This window comes from Antennarius striatus, chromosome 13 (genome assembly GCF_040054535.1).
Source record: "Antennarius striatus isolate MH-2024 chromosome 13, ASM4005453v1, whole genome shotgun sequence".
In the NCBI taxonomy this organism is placed as follows: Eukaryota; Metazoa; Chordata; class Actinopteri; order Lophiiformes; family Antennariidae; genus Antennarius; species Antennarius striatus.
In genome coordinates this window covers 4,709,186-4,731,969 of record NC_090788.1, presented here as the reverse complement: position 1 = coordinate 4,731,969, position 22,784 = coordinate 4,709,186, and the positions used below count along the sequence as shown (strand labels likewise).

General features: G+C 44.1%; 2 protein-coding genes across 4 annotated transcripts in view; one reads left to right on the top strand and one right to left on the bottom strand.

The window, feature by feature from the left end:
• Nucleotides 1–5,205, top strand: part of LOC137605952 (cell adhesion molecule DSCAM-like) — a 68,810-nt gene extending 63,605 nt beyond the window's left edge. The window contains exons 19-33 of one of the 2 annotated variants that reach the window (XM_068330919.1): nt 591–746; nt 863–996; nt 1,124–1,277; nt 1,375–1,492; nt 1,568–1,731; nt 1,815–1,913; nt 2,000–2,188; nt 2,391–2,681; nt 2,959–3,135; nt 3,217–3,247; nt 3,349–3,464; nt 3,572–3,721; nt 3,892–4,089; nt 4,182–4,484; nt 4,826–5,205. In XM_068330919.1, the coding sequence (XP_068187020.1) occupies nt 591–746; nt 863–996; nt 1,124–1,277; nt 1,375–1,492; nt 1,568–1,731; nt 1,815–1,913; nt 2,000–2,188; nt 2,391–2,681; nt 2,959–3,135; nt 3,217–3,247; nt 3,349–3,464; nt 3,572–3,721; nt 3,892–4,089; nt 4,182–4,484; nt 4,826–5,205 (2,660 nt within the window). Of the gene's footprint in view, nt 1–590; nt 747–862; nt 997–1,123; nt 1,278–1,374; nt 1,493–1,567; nt 1,732–1,814; nt 1,914–1,999; nt 2,189–2,390; nt 2,682–2,958; nt 3,136–3,216; nt 3,248–3,348; nt 3,465–3,571; nt 3,731–3,891; nt 4,090–4,181; nt 4,485–4,825 lie in introns of both variants that reach the window. The other variant, XM_068330917.1, reaches the window with a different exon arrangement.
• Nucleotides 5,206–7,960: 2,755 nt separating this feature from the next.
• pcp4a (Purkinje cell protein 4a) lies at nt 7,961–18,031 on the bottom strand. Of its 2 annotated transcripts, XM_068331916.1 has the most exons (4): nt 17,918–18,031; nt 10,753–10,804; nt 9,000–9,032; nt 7,961–8,845 (listed from the first exon to the last, which is right to left on the bottom strand). In XM_068331916.1, exons 1-4 carry the CDS (start codon nt 18,026–18,028, stop codon nt 8,715–8,717), a joined length of 327 nt encoding a protein of 108 aa, XP_068188017.1. In that variant the 5' UTR covers nt 18,029–18,031; the 3' UTR covers nt 7,961–8,714. The 2 variants fall into 2 exon arrangements, with proteins under 2 accessions (XP_068188017.1, XP_068188018.1); XM_068331917.1 differs by lacking the exon at nt 9,000–9,032.
• Between the last annotated feature and the right edge of the window lie 4,753 nt (nt 18,032–22,784).

Sequence of the window (22,784 nt, the reverse complement as noted above, 5' to 3'; positions counted from 1 at the left end):
AATCAGGAGCAGCTTAATTGTGGTTATTTTAAAATATTTTAAAATAATCAGCTCCAAAAGCAGTGAGAAAGAAGGTTAGTGACCAGCAGAGGGCGACACAAGCCCTGTTTAACTATTGATCTGTACCAGCGACAGTTCAGAGGCAAATTAATGATACCGACATTATAAAAATGACAATATGAAAAGAAAATGAACTAAATAACATGGTATCATTTCCTTATATTTGGAAACTTTAGGAGAGAATTAAATCCACCTTTGAGATGACCACATTTAGAGCAACAACAAAGAATGAGTCAAAGATAAATTATTTCTGTCCAGCAGTTTAAGATGATATGTGGACAGAAAACACCTCAAAACTGGACAGCGTGGGTAAAGCTGTTGATTCTAACCCTGCGTGAAAAACAGCTGAGGGTAGAAAGTTAAAGACCTGCCACCTTTACATCGCAGAAACTTATCGTATCATTAAACATAACAGGCTTTAGATTCAACTTTGTAACTGAATATGGAATTATATCCAAGGCACCCTTGGGTCTGGTCTCTACCTACGAGTCTGAGGTGTCTTTAATAAATGACTCTTTCTGGTACATCAGAGCTGGGAGAGATCAGGAACGTTACGACCTCCAAGCCGTCGCTGGAGCTGGATGGACTGGAGAAGTACACCAACTACAGCATCCAGGTGTTAGCCTTCACCCGGGCCGGAGACGGCGTTCGCAGCGAACAGATTTACACCCGCACCAAGGAGGATGGTAGGCGGATTAGCCAACCCTTTCAAATAAAGTCACGATGATCTCGTGCCACACAGAAAAGCAAAGTCATAAAGGATGATTTCAACAACATTAACTTGAACGTGTTTTCTCTTCAGTTCCTGGTCCCCCGGCCGGCGTGAAAGCGGCGGCTGCGTCGAACTCTGTGGTGTTTGTGTCCTGGCTTCCTCCTCTCAAAGTGAACGGCATCATTAGGAAATACACCGTCTTCTGCTCCAACCCCCACCCCACGGTAACACACAGTCTGTCCTGGAAAAGCCCAGATTACCACAACGCTAATCTGTTAATTCACTGCTTCTTAATATCAGTGTGTGTGACGGTTTTTAACTCTTTCCTGACCCGTCTTGAATGTCTTCCAGGTGAGCAGTGAGTTCGAGGCGGCGCCGGATGTGTTCTTCTACCGCATCCCCAACCTGAGCAGGAACCGTCAGTACAGCATCTGGGTGGTGGCGGTCACGGCGGCGGGACGCGGAAACGCCAGTGAGCTCATCACCGTCAAGCCCATGGCTGAAGGTGGGTGAAGCTGAACCCATGGATCAATACCGATTGATTGGGAAAACGATTTATCATCTCCTCAGTGGGCTGATGTAGCACGTTTGTGCGTTTGCAGCTCCGGCTCGTATCCTGACCTTCAACAGGACGGTGACCACCCCCTGGATGAGGGACATCGTGCTGCCCTGTAAAGCAGTGGGGGACCCGTCCCCGACCATCAAGTGGCTCAAGGAGACGTGAGTAGAGTTCCGACACACTCAGTGAGTCTCTGTGAAAACACCAGACCAAACACGAACACGTCTGCCTTTCAGCAACGGCGCCCTGGCGCCTGTTGCCATCGACAGCCGGCGCAGCGTCCACGGAAACGGCAGCCTCGTCATTCGCACTGTGAAAGCAGAGGATTCTGGGAACTACACTTGCGTGGCCAGTAACAGTTTTGGGTCGGACAAGATCGTTCTCAACCTGCAGGTTCAAGGTAAGAGACGTTTAACAAGTCCTACTCTTGTAGTTCCACGCCGACACACACTCACACACCTTCACCGTGTTCTCCTGCTTTAGTCCCACCTGACCAGCCCCGCCTCACCGTGACCAAGACCACCACCACCTCCATCACCCTCTCCTGGATCCCCGGAGACAACGGAGGCAGCTCCATCAGAGGTCTGACTCATCTTCCTCGTCTTTCATCCTCATCGGTGACCCCCATTTGCTCTTCACTCACGTTCTCGCCCTGCGTTCTCCTCCAGGTTACATCCTGCAGTACTCAGAGGACAACAGCGAGCAGTGGGGGAACTTCGCCATCAGTCCCAGTGAGCGCTCCTACCGCCTGGAAAACCTCAAATGTGGCACCTGGTACAAGTTCACTCTCACTGCCCAGAATGCAGTGGGGCCTGGGCGCATTAGCGAGATCATTGAAGCTAAGACTCATGGGAAAGGTATCAGTATAAAGGTTTTCTTTAAAGACACAAACACATTACAGGTTTTCAGTCGATCGAGTAAAAAAATAGTCCATTGATTATTGATAAAATAGATTTCAGGCTCTAAATTGTTATTCTTAGTTGTTAAAAATTTGATTTTCTTATTTTCAGTCATCTCTGAACACGTTTTTCTCGCTTCTCTGCGTTGTTCCTCCTGCAGAACCTCAGTACTCTAAAGAACAGGAGCTCTTCACCAGCATCAACGCCACTCGGGTCAAACTCAACCTGAACGGCTGGAATAACGGCGGCTGCCCCATCACCTCCTTCACCTTGGAGTACCGCTCCGTGGACTCCCCAACGTGGACCACGGCGCAGCGCACCTCCCTCACCAAAAGCTACATCCTGTACGACCTGCAGGAGGCCACCTGGTACGAGCTGCAGATGAAGGTCTACAACAGCGCCGGCTACGCCGAGAAGAGAGTCAAGTTTGCGACGCTCAGCTATGACGGCAGTGAGTTCAGGCGGGGGAACGACACGGTCGCTCTTTTCTTCTCAGGAAACACCGATGTTAACTTTCAGTAGCTGCTGTAAACATTTGTGATAAAGGGCGTCAAATAGAAAACACAACAGCACCATAAAACCATGAAAATATTTGCAGTTAAATAAAATGTCAAATAAAAATCCAATAAAATTACTTAAAATAAGTTAAAAGCGGAAATAAAATCAGATGAAAACATCATCGTGATGTCACGGCGCTCGTGACGACACGCCGCTCTCCTCGTACACAGGCACCATCGCTCCTTTGGTGAAGGCGCCCAACGTGAGCGAGAACAACTCCGGCGGCGGCGAAGGTTTGAAGATGATGGTGACCATCTCCTGTGTGCTGGTGGGCATTGTGGTGATCTTCATCGGCCTGCTGGTGCTGAGGAGGAGGAGGAGGGAGCAGAGGCTGAAGAGGCTCAGAGGTGGGAGTCGGTGGCGTGTCAGATTTTAGACGCGCTCGCTCCTCCTGAACGAGTAAAATGATTTCACGCTTTGTGTTCCAGATGCTAAAAGCCTGGCTGAGATGCTCATGAGGTAAGAACAAAACTCCCGCCTGTCGTTGGTTGGGGGGGGGGGGGGTTCGATGTGACAGTGGGGGGGGGGTTCTCACCAGTTGGTTGTTTGTGTTTGTGCAGTAAAAACACCCGTCCAGCAGAGCCAATCAACAAACAGCAGCAGACGCTCCGAATGCACATCGACATCCCCAGAGCCCAGCTCCTCATCGAGGAGAGAGACACCATGGAGACCGTTGGTGAGCCCCCCCTCCACCCACACCCACACCCACCCATGACAGACGCTTGCGTACACACACACACACACCGATGCGGCGCTGAGTTTGTTCTTCCTGCTGCCCCACAGACGACAGATCCACTGTGCTGCTGACCGATAACGACTTCGGGGAGACCCAGAAGCAGAAATCGTCCACGGTCACCCACACCGTCCACTACCAGTCGCTGTCCCAGGCCACCGGGCCGCTGGTCGACGTGTCTGACGCCAGACCAGGAACCAGTAAGTCCAGTACGGAAACTTTCTTTTACTTCATGACACGTTTAATAAACATGTTGGGTTCCTTTCTGACTTTTTCCTCCATCGGTACGCTTTTTGTTTACTTGCGTAACCAAACTAAAGTAGGGCATTTTGGAGCAAAGATTAAGACACACACACTTCCTCTGTCTCAGACCCTACAGCCCGCCGCACAGCCAAAGCCGGCCCGGCTGCTCGCAACCGCTACGCCAGCCAGTGGACCCTGAACCGCCCCCACCCCACCGTCTCCTCCCACACCCTCAGCACCGACTGGAGGCTGCCCACACCCAGAGTTGCAGGTTCTGTTGACAAAGAAAGTGACAGCTACAGCGTCAGCCCATCTCAGGACACGGGTAAGGAGTGTCACTTTATTAACCGCCTGACATCCCAGCGTTCCGTTAACACTCGACACTAATTCCTCCAACTAACCCCAACCCGTGTCCAGACCGAGCTCGGAGCAGCATGGTGTCGACGGAGAGCGCCTCCTCCACCTACGAGGAGCTGGCCAGGGCCTACGAGCACGCCAAGATGGAGGAGCAGCTGCGTCACGCCAAGTTCACCATCACCGAGTGTTTCATCTCCGACACGTCGTCGGAGCAGATGACGGCCGGCACCAACGACTACACCGACAGCCTGACCTCCAGCACGCCGTCAGAGTCGGGCATCTGCCGCTTCACCGCTTCCCCACCCAAACCTCAGGACGTCAGCCGGGTCATGAACATGGCCGTACCCAAAGCCCACAGACCGGGTGAGGATGGGATGTCAGAGGTCACCCGAACCCCAACAACCTGATGATGACAGAAACACTAATATCTGACCCTCCTGTCTGCTACTGACGCCTAAAATAACTCATGCTGACAATGCTAATCCAAACGACAGGTTTCAGAATGTATTGATTATGATCGGCTGAGCAAAACTAGACTAAAAAATCGTGAAATACAAAAAGGATGTTGATAGATATTGATGAAGCGTTATCATTTCACACAAGAACGCCATACGAATCTATGGAACAAAGCTTCTTGATATTTGTGTTACAGGTCTGTTTTTTTGTGCGTTCTCCCTCTAACATGTGCGCTTGTCGTCCTCCAGGGGGCGAGCTGGTTCACCTCCCTCCGTACCTGCGCATGGACTTCCTGTTAAACCGAGGCATGTCCTGCTCGGGCTCGTCGAGGGGGACAGCCAGCGGGGAGCGAGCGGCCATGGGCCAGGCCTGTCTGGAGCCCCAGAAGAGTCGCTCGCTGAAGCGACCCTCTCGCATGGCGCCACCGACGCCCACAGAGGCCCCCCAGGCCAGCAGGGACCCAGCGGCCCAGTGGCAACCCGGCTCCGCGGCCACGCTCCCGCACAGGGAGGGCTCGGAGCTGGCCCAGGCCGCCAAGCTCAGCACCTCCCAGGAGTCCCTGCTGGACTCGCGAGGACATCTCAAACAGAGCAGCAACCCCTACGCAAAGTCCTACACGCTGGTATAACAGCAGGGGGGTGCGTGGGGGGGGGACCAGAACTCACTCTAACACTGGACTTAACACTCAAGTGCAGTAAACTGACTCACCACACAGTTCTGTAAATACGCCTCCCGTCAAGGGAGGCCCACTTTTACTAATCTCCTTTTATTTATTTTAGAGTTTTCTTTTAAGTATCGTTTGTATTTTTTCTTTTTCCAATTTTTTTTATTTTATTTTATTTGTTTCACTTGAGGAAAAAAAAAAAAAAAATTTCACACATTGGAATCGACTCCCACCGGAGCTTTGCCAAACTAACGAGGATCGACGAAGCGTTATTTATTCTTCATTACTGTTAATTCTCTATAATTAATCAGTGATTCTTAATTATTAGTTATAAGCTATTAATGATCATCAATTATTGATGACCAAATGATCTACTATCACTACAATGTTTTCATAAGAAAGACGGACGTCTTTATTTTCATCTTTTGGAGCAGAAGATGATGATTTTGAGTCTTTTTTTTTCCTTTTCTTTTTTCTTCTTTTTTTCCAACGGATTATCCTTCCGAAACACTGAATGAAACTTGGGAGAAATCTTGGAAAGAAAGCAATTGAAACCAGTCCAAACTTTTCAGCTGCTCTCAAATTGTTACTTTTTTGAAGAAATAATAATAATAATAAAAAATAAAAAAATCTATTTCCTATGGATGCATGGGGACTGACCAATTAATAGACAATGAGGATTACCATCGTGGCTGGACGGCCCAGTCGAGCATTTTGTCACACTATGAAATGATCCAATGTGAAGATTTATTATTCTTATTACTATAAATATATATATAAAAAGAGAAATCACTTTTATTTGTGGATATTACAGGGAAGAATTGATTTGGTTAATAAAGTCCTTAGTCATGTTTGCACATATCTTGTTTTAATTAGGAAATGGAGTCTCTGTTGATCTTTCTCTGTGTCCCATTCTCTGATGGTGCAATATGAAAAAAGAAAAGTATATGAAAACTATTGCTCTATACTGTACTGTAATGATGAAAATAACTATGTTGTGAGTATACTTACAGGGCCGGACGCGCTCCGGCTGTGTATTCAGGTGTAGTTTACCACTGCTTGTTTGCCAGGTTGGTAAATGATGTTAGCTAGAAAAGGGAGGGTTTAGAGAACTAATGGTTTGCACTTCACAACACCCCCGACTCAAGTGTGTCCAGATAGATCCCCCCCTGCTCTCAGTGCACTAGGTAGAGCCTTCAGGGCTCTCACTCTCCTCAGTAGATTTACTGTTGCTGCATTGCAGCAATTCTCCTCTACAGGGAAAAAAAAAAAAATACGTGAGACAATCCAGCAGAATTCCCCCTTCAAACCAAACCAATAATGTCTATGGAAATATCTAAAAAATGTGGATATACGTAACAAAATGTTTTCTGTTGCTGTCTGCCCTGGCCCGTTCTGTTGGTTCTGTATCTTTGAGTTAGCCTAAAGGGAGAAGAGTTTGATCCAAAATGCTGTGAGGTTCATTATGTCGGTTTCTATGATTAGTTTCTATGATTGAGCTTGTCTTCATTATGATTATTACATTTTAACAAGAGAAGAAAAGAAAAAAAAATGTCACTTTTTATTTTTAACATGAGTGATCGCCACGGTGACACTGGAATAAAGAAAAACTAACACAAAGTTCAAATTTGATTAATAAAATGGCTGTTCCCCAAAGTGTCCTCAGCGGCTTTGACATGAGTGACTGACGCTGGTTTCCATCAGGCGGTCAGGTGGGGTGTAGTTCTCTGAGCGGCCTGCGGGCGGCGCTGTTGGAACGAGTAGTGAACTCATTGGGCTTCATTGTGTTTTTGGGATAAGGTTAGCAGTATAGAAATACTGTACGTGTTTGTTTTTTAATTTTTATTTTATTTTATTGTTGTCTCAAACATAAAAGTCAGCTAATCACTAAATATTAATATGGATGGATGGCCAATCGCATTTCCTGTCACATGATGTCAAGAGTTATTTTGCAAAGCCGTTTCTCAGATCCATCAATCGCTTCCATTTATGGATTTACTGGTGAAAGGAATTATGGGAAAACACAGAGCAGGACTGATTCTCTTCAAATGTTACCAGAGTTTCACAGCTCCTGATGGTGAATTTAAATTTGAAGTGTCACCACGTGTAAAAAATGAGCTTCTAAATAGTGATTCTTCATCTGGAGGTTGAGGATCTTAACCTGGTTCAGTGAGGATTTTACAACTCCTCAACACGACGACATCTGAAGTCGAAACTCGTGATGTGTTTATGAACTCTGTTATCTGGTAGCCTCAGGCGATCTGGATTCGGCCTGAGGAGTTTAAAAAAAAAGACTGGGAATATAAAGGGATGAACTCCCAGTGACTGAGCGCCGCCATCCTTCATCTTTCACTGTCAGTACTCAAATATTTGCTCTCATCTCCAATCAGCTTATAGAGGGGGAAAAAAAGGCTTCAATCTGTTTGATCCGTTCCTTCTTTAAATGATTTGACAGACCAGACAACCCAAACATGTCACACTGATTCAGTGAATTAACGCCAGTGATGAGTATCTGGAGCAGCATCAGATTAAAGACGAGGGTTTCACGTCCATCTTGTGTTGAAATCTACAGAAAGTTTTTTCTCTACATGTGACTGAAGTCTAAATATTGTAATATATCGTAATCAATCATTTCTAACTGAACAGGAGCAGCAGGACGTGTTCAAATGATGCAAAGCAAACCAACTCCTTTCAGATGTCTTTATTTATTTGTGTTTCATCATATGCATGTGTGTGTGTGTGTGCTTTAGTGCAAGCTTGCGTCTTGCATGCATAATGTGTGTGTGTGTGTGTGTGTGTTTGTACAGCATGGCCGAGCCGTCTGGACGGCGCGCCACTTAAATCACGTTGGAACAAGAACACAATCGGAAGCAAAGCACGGCGTCGAAACAGAGAGGTTCATATCACACAAACACACACACAACACACACACACACACACACACACACACACACACAAACCAAAAAAGGGACATACACAGTGAAAGCACTGGCATCTGTGAGATCATGAACAGACCCCCCCCCCCAAGCGGTCTGAAAACTGAAGTTGGGGGGGTTTGATGTGTGTGGCTTTACTTCCAGGTTCAGATTATGAATGAGGAGGATGATCTAATTATCTTAACTGGTTATTAAAACGGGTATAAAACACTAAATACCACAGAAGAAGAAGAAAATGTGTAGCTGCAGCTACACTGAAGAACCACTAAACCAATAAAACAAAACAAAAAACCAGGAGTAACAAAATTATAGTAAATATTAAAATCCTGAAACCCAAACTGTTTTAATATTCTGTGTTGTTTGTATATAATAATCACCATAAGTTAATAATTACACACTTTCACAAGGATGCTATTTAGCCCCGCCCCCACACCCTCCGTTATCAGTTCATTACAGCTTGGTTAACATGCAAATCTGGGCCTACGCCGGCGGGGTCAGGGGACGACCCGGATGACCCCCGCCGACCCCCTTCCCTCTCTAAGACTTGGCGTCCTGCTTCTTTTTCTGGAACTTCCTGAACTGCGACTGGATCGCCACGGCCGCCTTCTCCGTCTCCGGGTTCTCCATGTCGATGTCGAAGTCCTGGGGGAGGCTGCACTTCTTCTCATCTGGGGGAGGGCGGGGAGAGAAGAGGGAAATAGTGAGAGGTTAGGAAGATGTGTCACGATCCGTGCATGCAGTGCTCGTGCGCGTGTGCTCGTGCACGTGACCTGCAGTGAGAGATGTGCACGTTAGTTTCATGTTTTAAAACGATCTACTCACGTTTAGCGGCCTCCTTCTGCTGACCGTGAAGCCCTTGGATGACAAGGAAAACCCATTCATATTTTATGATCGGAGGAGCCACACACACACACACACACACACACACCCCAAACCGCACCTTTTTAAACCGAGGGGGTGGATGGGATGCCCTTTACGCCACAGAGGGATGTGAGATTCTGGGAGGCGGCGGCGACTCTTTGGTTCACGTGCCGCTGCGTGAATGAATCAAAGTGCCACAGAGGGAGTATTTCCATGGCGGCTTTGGTAAAGGTCACGTTCAAATTGGCTCCTGTGAGATTTTAAAGCAGCTGGAGAGTCTTTGGAGGTGACGGATGGAGGCACGGGCCGCAGAACACACACACCCCCCCCCACAATGAAACTTTAAAAAGGTGACGTGCTCAACCGAAGCACTGACGGTGAAAAATGAAGGAGGCAGTTTATTAGCAAACAGTAAAAAAAGACCTCTGATCCCCCCATAGGGAGTGTGTGTGTGTGTGTGTGTGTGTGTGTGTGTGTGTGCGTGCGTGTGTGTGTGTGATGGATGGTGGTCATCCAGCCATCCAGACATCCCTCCATTGTTTCCAGAGGATTAGAAGATCCCAGAATGCATTGCTAGCAGAGGCGACGTGAATCAACAACGGCTCCCATTCCATTAAAAGAAGTGTAAATGTTCATATATCTTCACGAAATAACAATTAAAAAATATAAAACACTGACAGGAATATCCGACTAATGTTGATGTGATAATAATCTGAACCATAACATAAGCGAGCAATTGATGTAAAAAAAGGAGTTGCGATGGAAAAGTAAGGGTTAAAAGGAGGAACTGGGACCGAACTGGAGTCATCAGATCCAAACTTTGAGTGTGAAACTTTTTTAAAGTCTTTATTGGAGCAAACTGGACTTGAGCGACTCTCCTCAATTAAAAAGGAATGGGTAAAGATAGAGGTGTGAGGGTGTGAAGAAGGACCAGCGGTTCACACCTCTTTCAGACTCAATCAGGCCGCTTCAGAAACCTCCTGGCCGCCGCCGCCGCCTCCGCCGCCAGCGGGACGGAGCATCATCCCACGAGACGGGACAGGAGTCCACCAGTGTGTTACCAGTGTGTTACCAGTGTGTTAACAGCAGAGAGAAGACCAGCTGGTGACAAACACACACTCTAATTCTGCCAGGTTCCACATCTAACAGCATCATACCTCAAAAGATTTGGATTTCACGTTCAAACCGATGACGTGTCCGACAGTGTAAGAGGGATGGGATGTACCTCGCTCTTCAAGTTGGCCTCCTGCTATTCATAACAGGGGTCCTATTATGACAATCACACTTTTTCAGGTCTCCACATATACGTAGTTGTTTGTTTCTTGGGTTTTGCCTGTTCGTCTCTTCCTTGCCTGATTTTCAGAAACCAATTGAAGGAATTTTTGGTAAAATAAAACTGTAAATGTGGACTTCTGAATGTGGGTCTTAACTGAGAGCGAATAAAAAAAAATATTCTGATTCCTCAGCGATGAGATTCTGATAGACATATTATTGTATCACCTACAAACAGACCAATGCTGCAGTCGCAGCTAACCTGAAGAGATGATCATCATTTCAGAGTCATATTTTTTTTCATATATCGAGTCAAATATATTTGTAAATATTCATGATGATACTTGGAAAGCATTATATAGCCAAAGGGTTAAATTGCCATCAGTCAGAAGGAATCCATCAGTAACACTCTGCGTCGTTCTGCCTCACGTTCTGAACACACCTTGGCCAGCAGACGGTTTGCTCTTTTCAGTCATCGCTCCAGATGCTTGTCTCTGCAGAGAAAAACACAGAAAAGCATTATTCTACTTATGCTTTTTATTCCACAACATGTTTTTAAGATTGCCATCACTCAAAAAAAAAAAAAAAAAGTAATGCTGTGATGCAAGAAAGAATCATTTGCGTGTTAAACTCTGAACATGCTAGAGGACATGTTCTGTTTCTGTCTGCTCCGGTCGTCCCACCGGACCGACAAAAACCACTCAGCTCTGAAAATAAGACCTTCTGAATGTGGACACAACCGACTCTCGTCCGCGTTAGCTTCGGTTACATCAGTCACGTTTAATTTTGTTTGCTCGCGGAAATATAATTCTGAAAAATATTGCATCACGCTGAGCATCAAAGTGATTTGATTTTGAGAATATCCCATTTCAAAGCTTCATCTCTCCACCTCGCCATCCCCAAACTGAATTATTAACCCTGTGCTTTTATTGCATTTTAAAACAGTTTTGAGTCATGTGAGCCCAGATGGAACGAAGCAGAATAACACTGCCAAAAGACACCCCCACCCCCCTCCCCCATCCCCCAGGACTCTGACAGTGCCAGCTGAAGAGAAGTTATCTGGCAGCCTGTCCATCTGTTTTTCTGTTTACACACACACACACAACTCAAAGTGAGTCAAAGCCGCTGGGACTCCCAGCACCATGCTGACTCTCGTCTGCTTCGCCGTGCGCTGCTGTTCTGTATTGCTACGGCGATGGCACCATACATCACACCTCCACCCACCAGGAAGCAGGCCGGCGTTCGGCTGAAGACAGAGTGGGAGTCTGGGAGCAGAGCGGCAATAAGCTCGGAGTGAGCCGTCAGCGCAGCTGAGGATGCAGGGAAATATCCAGATATCTATTTAGATAAAGGCAATACAAGCAGTGATGGAAAGGAAACTGTAGGATGAAATTTTAGATGTTTCTTTCCATTCTTTCCATTTCGCATTTATTCTTTATTCATCTGTTCTAACATTTTCTTTTAGCTTCAATTTGCTTTTTATAGCCAAAGCAGATGGACCATAGCTGTAGAGAACCTAACAAATATGAGAGGAGTTTAAGTTTAATTAAGATCTTTCCATATAAGGTCAAATTTCAGACAGAAAATATTTGTAGTGTTCACGTAGGAGCTAAAAACGACTCCCTGTACAGGCTAACAGAAGGTGTGGGTGCTATTTGTGTCTCCGGTGGGCGAATGAGTTGCGATAAAAGTCTGGGAAAACACTATTTCTGCCTCAAAATGTCAGAAAAAGTCAGCATTGAAGAAAAAAACAACAAAAAAAACAAAAAACATTTGGCCTGTCAACATAATCAAACTTATTTGATGGAGGAAATTACGTCCCCAGGAAGAATTCCTGTTTAGTCTGCCTCTAGTGGCGGGTTCAGGTATTGCGGCGTGTCGTTTTAAAGCAATAGTGAAAAGGGAACTCATGCTCACAGGTTCTATATATTGTATATATATATATATATATATATATATATATATATATATATATATATATATATATATATATATATATATATATATATATATATATATATATATATATATATATATAGTATTTCAGTATTTATATATATATAAATACTGAAAGATCGCCTTAGGCCTCAGTTTGCTGACCGAGTCTCTGCTTTCTGATCACAGGTTGGGGTCAGATGTAACTGGACAGCGGTTTCTTATTCCCTCGCCTCCGACTTGGAGACGTGCATGATGGGAAGGGAAATAGCGAAAACGTGACCACATCTTTTAAATGCTGAATCCCTCTGCTGCTTTTTCTTTCCTTCTCACCACAGTGGATCCTCATCACGCCCCCCACCCACCTCACTTTCTGCCTGGATACAGTCACAGCTTGCATAACCAGTCCTGATGTGCATGGGGATACCTCTCACTACTACACCATTCCCTTTGCTTCACAATATTTCCTTTTGTCTCGCTGGTTTCGCTGCTTTATGTGTCTACGGTAAAAATAAAAATAAAAAAACAAGAAGAAAACGCCAAGAAAACACAGGAATTATAGGAAACTTTTCAGAGGGATTTTTGTCATGGCTCATTTTAGTCTCGAGTCGATCTCGTTTGATTTGCATCATGTGATCTAATCAAACAAATGATGTGTTGTCGCTCATTTTGCTATCATGCTGCGTTCACCATGCTTATCACGGTTGTATCACGCTGCTATCAGGTTTTCATCTTGATGGCGTCATGAAAGCAGTGAAAGTCTTTGTGGTATAAAATTAGAAACCGAAGAGAAGAAGAAAGTTTAGAATAAATTTTTTTTTTTAAAGAACATTCGGAAGTAAACAAAACAAAAGAATCGTGATGGTGAGTTAAAGCCGAGCGATTACACCGCAGCTCGTCCTAAAAATAGTTTTTAAGGGTGATTTGAAAGATGAGATTTGGGCAGGCTAAGCCTCTCTCTTAGCAAGGTACTCTATTTAATCTACAATTGGGAGCAGCCAATTGAGGATTAAAAATTTTAATCTAGGCTTTGAACATCCAGCGAGAGCTTGCTGGGTTCGCGCAGGGTTAAAAGACGTGTGATGTCACGGAGCTAAAACGTTGAAGCTGCTTCTGGAAGCATTTTTAAACAGCGACTGCAGCGGTGAAGTCCAAATTAGCTGTACAATACTGATACCGTCGCCCAGAGGTGCAGGCTCTAGTATTCGTAACCGTGACAACGGGGTTAATGTCATCATACTTAGAGGCTTTTTTCTCGCAGTGAGTTGAGAATCTCCGTAGCGATTCGGCATCAACCATCAACCATCAACCACCACCCCCCACCCCACCCTACCCCCCGGAGGCAAACCGGAGTGTTCGGCGACAACCAAATAGTGATGATGACATCGTTAATGATGATGTCATTCTGGACAGCAACAAACGTCCGCCACGGCTGACTGATGATGTTTTTACAAAAACGGCAAATTTTTTAAATTTGGATTATTTTGTTCACATTTCAGTTTTTATCAGATGAAAATGAAGGAATGTTTTTACAAGAATCTGATAAATCATCTAAAAGTGGCCAAACTATTTATATCAGCCTTTTAAAGTCTATTTTAGCTCATCCCTCCTCAGACACACAGAACATATTATTTAGGATGACACGTCGGATCGGATGGAGATTTGAGTTTGTGGTGCTGAAAAAAAAACGCAACACACACAATTACAGACCAACTGGTTCGTTCTTCTCTCGTTGATTGACTGACGGTTTCCGTCAGACACGGGAGGAAACGTGAGAATAAACCTCCTTCCATTGTCGGGAGCTATTTTTGGATCTTATTTCCCAGAGGAACTCCAGGCTGCACTCTGGATCTATTAACAATTTAACTGGGAGAAAACTGGGTCACAGACAGCATCACAATCCCGAGCAGATTCCCGCCACCGGCGACGGAAGTGACGCCACTGAGCAGCCATGAACCAACGGTGATGGCGTTACGATGTCATCACGGTCACATGACCTTCATTGTCAATGCAGGAGAAACAAACAAAAAAAAAAAAAGGTGGTTGACGTGAACAGCATTTTTGCTGTTTATTTGCACGACAATGACATTTCAGGTGTGTCTTTTCTGTGATCTTAATCTGCGATGCCGCCACCTAGTGGTCTGGCGTGCACACTGCAGTCACATGTACCGTATGTGTCCCTCTCTAATGTCACGGACGGCCACTGCCGTTTATTTTTACCAGCAGATCTGCTGTACTCTGTATAAATATCTGTTTACTGCAGACTGTTGTTAATTGGCTGACAATGACCAGACTTGGGATACTTCTTAAAATTTCAGTAGCGATATTGGAGGTAAATCTAAAAGATTTATCAACCACATTTTTATTGTTCTGCCAAACAAAATACTTCTAATCTGTTTATAATTTAAAGCCACTTGAAATCAGGAGTCATGCCCTCTGCATTGTGTTTTAAATGTATGATCAGGTGTGTCATCATAAAGCTGCAGGTTAAAAGACTCGGTAGATGCTACTAGAGCTCTAATCCCATCTCTGTAATTTAAGTCTAATATGCTCTATTTTCTCCCGTGTTGACTGTTCACCCCTCGCTCGCCGATGTTTGACGTTTTCCCTCAGGAGAATCCGGGATTACCCCCGAGGCCACGTTACAGCGAAGGCACCGCCGAAGTCTGCTGACAGTTTAGGTGGATTACAGATTATTTCAATGTAATCTCTGTTCATTGTTTAAAGCAGGATTGGGGTCAGTCTATATGCTTCACCGCAAACCTCAGAGAATTGCAGATTAGAACGTTTTTAGAGTGCGGTGAGAGGAGAAGAAAAAAAAAAATCACAAACTCAGTAGGAGCTAAATGACGTTTGAACATTTCCTGCAGAGTGCTGGGATTTCTCTTTTTAATCACCGCTTCGGCGCAGATCTCAATCACTTGATTAGTCTTCAGTCAGCAGAAGAGAGTTTTAAGGAATTTGCTGACTCAGCCTGTTGTCCTTTTTTTTTTTTCATTGATCAGCAACTTTTAACACTCTTATCTCATTAATTTAATACTAAAAAAGGCGCTGTAGTCCGCTTTGGATGATGGAACAAACGGTGGTGCCAAGGAGCCGCCGCTCTCACTATAATTAAAGGACGGGCTAAGTGAACCCAGCAGGAGACCATTTAATGATGCATTGATTGAAAGACTGGATCTCCTCCGTTAATGCTGCCAACGGCCTGCAAGCATTTAAACAGGATTTGTACAGATAAATAAACAATTGCAATTTAATCAACATCCATGTAGAATTACTTTACATCCATTAGACCAATGAAATCCTGCAAATATAATGTCGAGCAGCATTTAAGCACAGCCTACTGAAATTAACCTGGAGAGGATTACAGGCTAGGAAATGTCAGATATCATGAAATGAATGTTAAGAATTTTTAGTTCATTACAACATGACTCTTATTTTGATAGTTTTGAACATTCTCTAGGGGGTTAGGATTGTAATGTTATAAACATGCATTCTTTTAAAAAAAAGATATAACTGAGATCCTGGATCCGCACCAGAACCCTGACTCGCATCGAGTACATTTTAACGAAATAGAGAAAATGTTGAAAAATCGTACAATTTTGGAGGAAGATATAAAAGAAAATATCTGTTTTGTGGACTTTTTTTTAAAAATCAGTTTAGGGCTTGTTTAGGGCAGTTTAACAGTTTCCTGTTGGAAAACAACAAAACCAGCCCTAAGAAGTGATCATCACAGTCACACCACATTAGCATGGTTAGCTCCTGAGTCACCCAGGCATTGTCTCACCTGGTGCCACCCATACAGGTGAGTCTGTGTGGAAATCACCTTCTTTCTTTTTTTTTTTAAATTCTATTTGGCAGTAATTAAAATGATGTCAAACCACATAAAGGATTAAATAAAGGATTTAAACCCCAGATCACCATGTAAAGACAAAAAGCACAATTAGAAATGTGTCATATTGTGTTGTTGTGTTGTTTTTTGTTGTACTGGGATCACAAGAGACACACAAAAACATGAACCTCCAAACTGAGGCGTCATTAATGATCGATCAGGAATGATGTTTAGTGTATTTTACTGTAAATCTGTGTAAAATCAGGGATTTTATTCTGATAATTTCCTCCATTTGTGTACATTTATCATTAAAATGTTTATGCTGTGGCCGAATGCAGCGCTGCTAAATGTTAATTTCGCTCTCCATGTTTTGTGGCTTGTTAGTGAGGCTGGTAGTGCAGGACTGTTCATCGCTATGGTGACGGCGCTCATTTAAGCTACTTTTCACTACACGAGCATCAAACTGCCTGATGTTTTTTGAACACACACACTTATGTCCTCCATTCTTCACGTTAATCCTGGAACATTATCAAATTCATTCTGATTAGAATATTGATTATTTGGGTGCTATAATGAAATCCAAATATTTGGAGGCAGAGATTTCTGCCTGTGTAGAATCAGAACCATTAAATTTATTTCATGATTCTGTGAAGGTTGGAGGAATTTGACAAAATAGATCTAAATCAACCATAAATTAAATAATAAACACAATTCCAGCTCCGTTCTGATGAAAGCTGGAGCTCAAGGGAAACTTTGTGAGTCCTACCAGGATAAAGGTGAGGGCAGTAGAGCGTGGAGGAGGATGGAGGAGGTGGCCATCGATTTCCAGTGAATTATTCATTCAGTTGTCTTTTCTCTGTCTCGGCTCTGTTGGAATCCATCGACGTGAGAGGCTACTGGAGTTCCTGTGTTTTCCTGTGCGCAATTTCTTATTCATAAGATGCTAACTTCACTTTAAGGGAAGAGGAGCTGTGTGTGTGTGTGTTTGTCAAAAGGTGATATTTAATGATTACAGCAGCTTCTTATTGATATAATAATGACACTCAGACAGAGGAGCTGAGGACAGGATAAAATGTCTTAATATCCGCCTGAATCCACTTCATTCAGGGGAATAAACTTCATGAAGTCTCTGCTCCTCTGTGCTGCTGGGAGGATGTTTCATTTCTGTGGGTTATAGCAGCCAACCCTGAATAATTCAGTGGCTACAAGACGTGTTTGTTGCCAATAAATCCTTTTCATGGGAGGATTGTTGCCTCTAATATCCACCCTGACACCACCAGAGACTCCGTCACCTCCTGAAAGTCTCCTTAAAAGCTGTAAGCAAACTCAAAACCGCCTCTGTTTCACCCAGCATGGGTTCAAATGTCAAGGTTGAGTCACGTTTGAGCCACATTTATCACCAGGGTTGTGGGTTTGATGGTCACACAGGCTGTCGTTTTGGAGTTTAAACACTCATCACTTGACCTGCAGCTCATTTTCACCCTCCGTCAGCATCTACCCATCATGCATGTTTGCCAGCCAGCATCACAAAGCGTGGAAAACACAAAGAATAACTGAACTGTGTTGTTTCTACAAGCCAGTGAAGCGTCACTTTTATTCTAATTCGACTAATTATTCATTTAAAAGCAGTTAACTCCACTTTAACCCCATTCCTGATAAGGTTATAAAGCGACACACATTCCAAACTGAGGATTTTGGACTAAGCGTAACGTTTACAAGGGAATCCATCCAACTTTGCGCCCGTGCGCCTTTGCGCCTCCAGCTCCAGGTGCGCAAAACCCGAACCTGTTCGACTCTGGGGGACCACACGGAGCGGAAAAGCCCGACTGGAAGCACCTACCTCACTCATGGCTGCTCTGCGAGTGGGGTCTGTCGGTGCTGGTTGCCAGTGATCTGTGATGTGGCCCCAGCTGGAACGGTCCTCTCTCTGTGACGCGCACCGCGCTCTCATACGCGCCGCTTTTATACCGCGGGCAGCCCCGCTCTCCACGGCGCGTCTCCACGAAGCCAATAGGCACGGATCTCCTCCGTCTCCAGCTCCTCTCTCCGGAGTTGCCTCATATTTCCGAGGGTCTGACACGTGTTTGGATGTTTTTGCTCTCAGGATGATCCACAGACATCAATTAATCACGGAACTGATGATGGGGATTTATTCTCAGAGCAACATGACACTCAGCCCGTGACGCAAATCTTCTACCTTCTATCATGCAGAAATGTGCATGAGATGAAAATTAATCATGGAAAATAAACTCTCTACATATATTCATGCATCCAGGATCTGCTTGAGTCTTCCTTGCCACGTGACCCGCCCTCAACCCCAGTGTCAAGAAAAATCCATCATGTTTTTTTGTGCTTATAATTACAAAAACTTAGAATTGCATATTCTTTTTGTTTCTCCCTTACTGCATCCCTTCAAGCCTATTCCATTAAAATCTGTTTATTAGTTTCTTCTGTCATCGATGCAGCACTTCAATTCAATTTCATTTCTTTTAACGTCACCAAAACCTGTATTGAGACATTTTCCAAGGAGAGAAGGTCTAGATCGACTCCATATTTCTGGAGTCCCAACAATCCCTCATGAGCAGCAACTTGAAGGCCGCAGTGAGAAATAACCGCCTTTCAACAGGAAGAAACCTCCAGCAGAACCACAACTTCCGATGGGCGGAGCCTAGAGATGGAGGGATGGGAGGAAAGAGAGTTGGGGGAGGCAGGAGAATGCTAACGGCTATTAAAATTTTAACGTTTTTTGATAAATATTGCGATTGCAATTATTAAAAATAGTAATAATAACGTTAATAATAATAAATTTAAATTTGATTCATTTAATTTATTCTAGGGGTTGTTTTCTGCAATCACCAAACACACAAAGGAACGACGGAGGAAACACACGACCTCCTCGGTGGAGATAATAAAACTTTGACTGTCCTTTTCCTTCTTCTGCTGATTCGCACCTCGGCAGGAACTTCACCTCGATGCTGTCAAAGACGTCACAAAGAGTTTATAAGTGAACAAGAAGCGCTGAAACAAAAGCTGTCAAACCCGTAGGAGGAAGAATGTCAAAATGCAATTTAATAGGAGCTCCTGTCTGAGACTAAAACTCGCCTCAGACTTTTTTTATTTGTGGCCGACCATGAAAAGCACCTGCAACTCACTGAGTGAAGCGTTCCCTTACTAATCAATGGAGTTGGCTTCAGATGCTTTCATTGATCCGGCTCAGGAACGTGGTATGTCCACACACACACACGCACACACACACGTGTGTGAGAGAAGACGACCATTAATCAGGCTGAGACAAACATCCTCTAAATCAGCCAGTCAGAGATCCACTGGAGTCCGGTTCCCCCCGGGGGGGAGGCCACGATTGCTGACTAATTGATCAGCCGTCACCCTGGGAATGGATTTCTTCGGTTTGCTCACAGACCCAGAATCTCATCCGTTTGTAGAGTTAAAAGTCTTCTAGATCAGTTACACCTATTTATCTATTCCTCACACCGTGCTCTAAAGACAAGCCCGCTTATTCTTTAATCAGGATTCTGTCTGCATCGGGATCGTCTTCTGCACGTTCTGGAAAAGTTTATAGCAAATCCTAGGCGAGAAGAAAATCAAATGTAATGAAAGAATCTCTAGTCCTGCCCAAAAATATGTTTCTACTCATGGAAGATTAAATCCATTCTGTTTAAGTGTAGCACAGACCATCATTAACAAATGCTATTTATTTGTTTGTGGGAGCGTCTGCATTCTGTCTCATCAGGAGGCCGTCTGGGAACTACTGCTCATGTAATGTAATAAATCTGAGGTCTTCTGGTTCTGGGGTTGTGGATGATGGCGTCCATCTTTACGCTGCTGGTCGAGCATCGAAGGCTCGAAGGCGTTCATGAACTCCTTTTCGCCGCTCGGACACATTTTCATTTGCAGCTCATCGACTCAGAGCAGCGAAACACGAGAGGAGTAAATAACGACGCAAACGAGGGGATGTAATGACCCAGGGCTCCGGTACCCGATGACGTCAGAGGTCCCGTTAGAGTGCGTGGTTGTCATGGTGACATTAATTGAGGTAGTCATGCGATTTCGGTGCATCGACACATCGGATCATACGATATCTGCACAGATGGTTTATCAGCAAGAGAAATCAGCGTGATGAGAATCTCTTCCTTCTCACAGCTACTATATGTATCACTGCTGGCGTTACCAGGACAACGGTAGTGATGGGAGAACCCTTAACATGGTTGGTCTTGTTCTTCTGGGGGGTTTTTTTTGTTGTTGTTTTTTTTAAATGAACGACGCGTGAATGTTAACGTCACAGGAGAAGCAGATGATGGAGACGATTTCTTCTCAAAGCTTAAAGCAGATTAAGAATAAAGTGTGAATTAAGAATAAAGACTTTTTATTCTTAATTTTTCTGTTATTCTTCTAATATTTATAAGTTAATTCTGGAAATCCCAAGACTTAAACACATCTCTAATTGTTGGGTTCTGATGATTTTTATTTTACTACCATGTGTGAGCTTCTCTCTGTCTTCCTGTCATCCGGCTCCTTTCTTATAACCTTACCGAGCCATTTATAGATAATAGCTGCTACCTTTCTGCTATTTTTGGTGCTGGTTCTCTGAAGAGACATCTTTTTGCAGCATCTTTTGATGAGTGCATCATCCTGTAGGAGGTAAGGTCCCAACAGGTCCCATCTGCATTGCTAATATGATCAGTCAGCTTGACCTCACAGCAGGAGGGAGAGTGTAACCCCTGGAGGGAAACATCAGGTTTTTTTTTCACATCATCAGTCGATCAGATTCCTGTTGTGTGTTTTTTTGTTTTGTTTTTTTGATCGGCACCAACCTGATTAGAGGAAAAGGCTATAATAAACACTGGAATTAACATTTCATCTGAAAATATGTCAGGATGCGGGGCCATTGCTAAGTTTAGTCAAACAACTGTGAGTTCTGTTACATTTGTCTGTTGGAGAAGGAGGAAAAATACAGGTTCTGCCAACAGAAATGGTTTCAATCTGGAGCAATAGTTTATTTTTCCTTCCATGATAATATCAGTAGCCACCAATATTTCACAATGAAGCCCAGCTGGTTCAAACAGCCCCTTACTTTCCATTATGTCCAGCCAGCAGGAGGCATGTGTGCCATCCCTGCTCGGAGCCAATTTGATGATTGAAGTCTGCTCTGGGAGATTAATTTGCTAATGGAGAAACTGCTTAGGGAATGTCTCTGAAAGCCAGCATGACTGTACAAGTCGGTCTATATATGGCTTATCAATAGTCATTACCGCACGTCATTACACCGCCAGCCTGCTGCTTAAGTAAATGCTCGTATTTAGCAGAGCCAATCGAGCAACTTCTAAAATTATTTTTGCCACCTGCTCAAATTAAAACGCTGAATAAGAGAAGCAAAAATAATCCAGTCTTGCTTTTTCTGCAGGAAACCCCAGCCAGATAAAGTAATCAGTGTTATTCACGCAGAAGAGAGAATAAAAGAGATTGTGTTTCATTGTTTATTCCATTACGCCGTGTACTGTAAAATAAGACAGATAGACGTGAGCATTACTGGCGCTGATTTGATTTCCAGCATGGATGCAGGTAATCAGATTTAGTGTTTCTGAGACGTGGAGGGATCGTCCTGTTAGACTGACAGAACTTCTCATCGCTTGATGCTTGCAGAGGTGTGAAAGATCAAATCAACAAACCAGGAGGGGGGGGGGGTTCCACAAAGTCAGGCTTCCTTTGAGCCGCCTGGACAAACTCCAGTCAGAGATAATGAGGAAGACAACGGTATTCCTTCAGCAGGAACTTCAAATCCCATAAAATAGATGGGTTTAGTGTTTCATGCGGCTCTCCTGGTGCAAACTGCATTCCATTATTCTGTCAAGAAGAACAAGTTGTTATAATGGACAGCCACAAAAAAGGTCAAATGAATAATGACATCTGGAGGCGTTTCTGTAAATAAGGATAGCAAGGAATGTGTGCAGAAAAATACTCTCATTATTTCCTGGATTCTGTTCATTATGGCGATGAAAAGGTCCCAACTTGTTGGATATGAAGTCAAACGCCAGACTGGACCAGTTTACAAACTTTATCACCAGCTGCTGCTCTCAACTGCTGTCAAGGAGCCCATAAATGGGGGTGTGGCAGCACCACAATCCAACAACTATGAGATTATTATGACCTAAAGCAAACCAATTAGTTCACATTGGGAAAAAAAACAACAACCTGATGCATGCAATAATTATAAGATTGAAGAATTAATTCATAAACTTGGAACTAGAGGATAATTGTCCACTCGGACTTTTGCTGTGGCGACTTTGAAAAAGATTAAATCTAATCATGGATTAAATTAAGCTTCTAATTATCTGGACCTGCTGCTGTGGATCTCTGTCACGCCGCAGTGAACATCCTGTTATCACCTGATCGATTGGCTGGGAGACACGTCACTGCTGATGTGTGTCCCTATTGGATTGTTTTCTCCCTGCTGCCGCGTCTTTCCCAACAAATCCAGAGTAGTGAGTTTCTTTACAATTTAAAGGGTCAATGGCATTCAAGCAGGATTGGTCTGCAGGTGAACTATTAAAGTACATCAAGCAAACAAGAACAGACGTGTGAATTAGGAAATTAAAGCACAGAAATTCAAGTCGTTGCAGTTCATTCAGCTTCTGGTGAATTACATGAGCTGCATTACAACTGCGACACCAACAAAGATGTCTGTATTC

Excerpts from the sequence above, each read along its gene's own strand:
- pcp4a (XM_068331916.1), bottom strand. The coding sequence starts at position 18,028 with ATGAGAGCGCGGTGCGCGTCACAGAGAGAGGACCGTTCCAGCTGGGGC. Across the intron at positions 10,805-17,917 it reads GCAGAGCAGCCATGAGTGAG|AGACAAGCATCTGGAGCGAT; the intron begins GTAGGTGCTTCC and ends TTTTCTCTGCAG. Across the intron at positions 9,033-10,752 it reads CAAACCGTCTGCTGGCCAAG|GGCTTCACGGTCAGCAGAAG; the intron begins GTGTGTTCAGAA and ends TTGTCATCCAAG.